The sequence below is a fragment of the Acanthisitta chloris genome, unplaced genomic scaffold (genome assembly GCF_000695815.1).
Source record: "Acanthisitta chloris isolate BGI_N310 unplaced genomic scaffold, ASM69581v1 scaffold40096, whole genome shotgun sequence".
Classification (NCBI taxonomy): domain Eukaryota; kingdom Metazoa; phylum Chordata; class Aves; order Passeriformes; family Acanthisittidae; genus Acanthisitta; species Acanthisitta chloris.
The window spans coordinates 40,318-42,730 of NW_008679420.1; the positions used below are offsets into that span (position 1 = coordinate 40,318).

The 2,413-nt window shown below is 41.6% G+C and overlaps 1 protein-coding gene across 1 annotated transcript in view; it reads right to left on the reverse strand.

Moving 5' to 3' along the window:
• The window catches only part of MIA3 (melanoma inhibitory activity family, member 3), a gene marked incomplete at its 5' end in the record, with an annotated part of 11,856 nt that extends 10,006 nt beyond the window's left edge, over nucleotides 1-1,850 (reverse strand). Inside the window, 2 exons of the mRNA XM_009077271.1 lie at nucleotides 1,071-1,092; nucleotides 1,719-1,850. Coding sequence (XP_009075519.1) covers nucleotides 1,071-1,092; nucleotides 1,719-1,850 — 154 coding nt within the window. The remainder of the gene's footprint in view (nucleotides 1-1,070; nucleotides 1,093-1,718) is intronic.
• Nucleotides 1,851-2,413: the final 563 nt, after the last annotated feature.

Below are 2,413 nucleotides of genomic sequence, written 5' to 3' on the forward strand. Positions count from 1 at the left end.
TTAAAAGAGGACAATAGATTTTATCTTTATGACTCTAAGTGTGATCTGCCTCTTAAAGCATTTTTGTCACTGTTAATATTCCTTCATTTTGGACACGGATTTTATAACATGACCTTTATCACACTTAAAGACTATGTATCTGTTCTTAGATTTAGTAGTTTCTATACAGCACCACAGAGTACAATATCTGGGAGGATGGAATTAGATCTATGTTCCTCAATTTTTTACGGCACACTGGTAATTTCTGCACCACCAATACCAATGTTTTTTCTGCACTAGAGAAATCACCTTACAGATCTAAGATGGACTTTTTTCAGCTCATCAATTCTGCATTAACTATACAGAAGGAAACTGCAGTACAACCACAGTGAAACCAGAGAGGAATGACTGGCAACTACTATGGTTTGTGAGGGAAGAAGAGGCAGAGAGATCTTGAGAAGACAATTCTTTCATATTTCCATTTTGTATTCAATTATGGATTTCAGCAATCACCCTACTTTGAATTCTATTTTTTCCCATTCAGTACACTATGATTTTATAAACCTGAAGCTGGAGAAACACTTGTAAAAAGCAATGTGCTAGCCACAGGAATAGCTGCATAATTAGATCTACATTTAAAGGGCCTCTTTGTAACTGCACAGCAGTAAGTTTGAGGCTCCCCTCCATCCAAACAGGCAAGAGGAACTAGCTCCTGTCTTCTGTAAGAAACAACTAGCAAAAGCAGATCCACTGGTGTTCAGAAAACCAAAACAAACTCTGCCCCACAGCCATCACACAGGCAAACCAACGGTTCATTTATGCTGAACAAGGCAGAGCTTTTCCTTGCCCTTTATGTTGCAGGTGTGAGCTGCATTGTTTCTCCTGAACAAAGCAATATCAAAAGCAAAATTTAAACCCTCAGATTCAAGTCAGAATCACCTGCTGGCCTAGCTTAAGCCACACATAACCTTGGGCTTAGTATTCTCTTGGGAGAGAAGATAAATACTTGGTCCTCTTAAAACGATCTAACAATCTTCAAAACTTTTACAGGCCTAAGCATCAACTACACTGAAAAGCAGAGAGAAACTTACCTTGATATATTCTACTCTTTACCTACAGAAGAGGGAACAAAATAGTTTACAAATTTAGCCAAAAAAAGTGGTGAAACATTAATTTTCCCTATATAAACAAGAAACTTTTACAAAGATTAACACAGCATATGGCAAATACATCTATCCCTGTCAGCGAGTGTTGAGTAACACTACAAAGGAGCTTCAGTTGTTTCTAATAAAAGCTTCTAGGCTAAAGCCCAGTCCCAGAGCCTTAGTAAATATCTGTTTACTCACTCACTAAAAGAACAGTGGTAACTGCCCACATCCAATTTGCTAAGAAAATGAAGCCATTTTTGCATCAAAACAGAGACATGAACTTGCAAAAATAAAACACACCTGCATTCTAGTTCTGATCCTTTCAAGGCAATGTACATTTACATGACAGTTGCTTGTTTTGAAGTTAACACCAAGAAAGAAGGAATTCAGAAGCCTTTTAGGCTGTTCTATTAACACTGTTTTGCATCTGAAACTGCTCCACTGTACTCAGAATCGAAAATAAGCAGGGAAGAAAACCTACCAATATTGTTACAGATAAGTAAAGGTAAAAACATGAAAGACTGCACAATGATTTCACCCTTACTCAGTAAGGGAACTATCGGCAGGCTTCCAAGCATGAAGTATACTCACTGAAAGGCAGGTTCTCCACAAAAATATAGCAAGTGTGATAAATCCCACTAAGGCAGTGATAATAACAGGCTCCCATGGAAGTCCATGGAAATCAGGCCCAGGACGCATCTCCTCAGGCAGGGTGGCAACCAGCTGAAAACCGACAGCATTGACAGCAATGAGTATGTTTTCATTAGATGCTCAGGCAAAATAAGCACCCCAACAGGTGCTTTTACTCCTCTCATAAAACCAGAGAGCCATCTGGAGCTTTCTGGCAGTTTTTGTGCAAACTGAAAACCGAAAATGAAGAGAACCACAGAGCAGCCCAGTGTCCACGTCTCAACGCACAGCTCAAGCATTGGGAGGACACCTGACAGTGCGGGCAGAGCACAGCCACAGCAACAGCAGCTGAGGCACACGTTCTGCGTTACACAGCGCCAGCAGCTATTTGACCTGTTCCCAAATAAACCTATAGGGATGGCAAAACATAGGAAAAACAAACAGCTTTACGTCTGGACGTTTGCAACAACCCAGTAAAAATAGCTCAGACCTTCTCCCAGCTGTCACCTCTGTTGCCAGGGACATATGTCATGTGTCTGGCCAGAGAGCACCTGAGGAAGGTGTGAGTGCCTGGTACGGCTGATAGGGGCATGACACGGCACTCCGGGAGCAAACCCTGCAAGACACGCGGGGAGCCGCTCGCTGCCTCCTCCCTG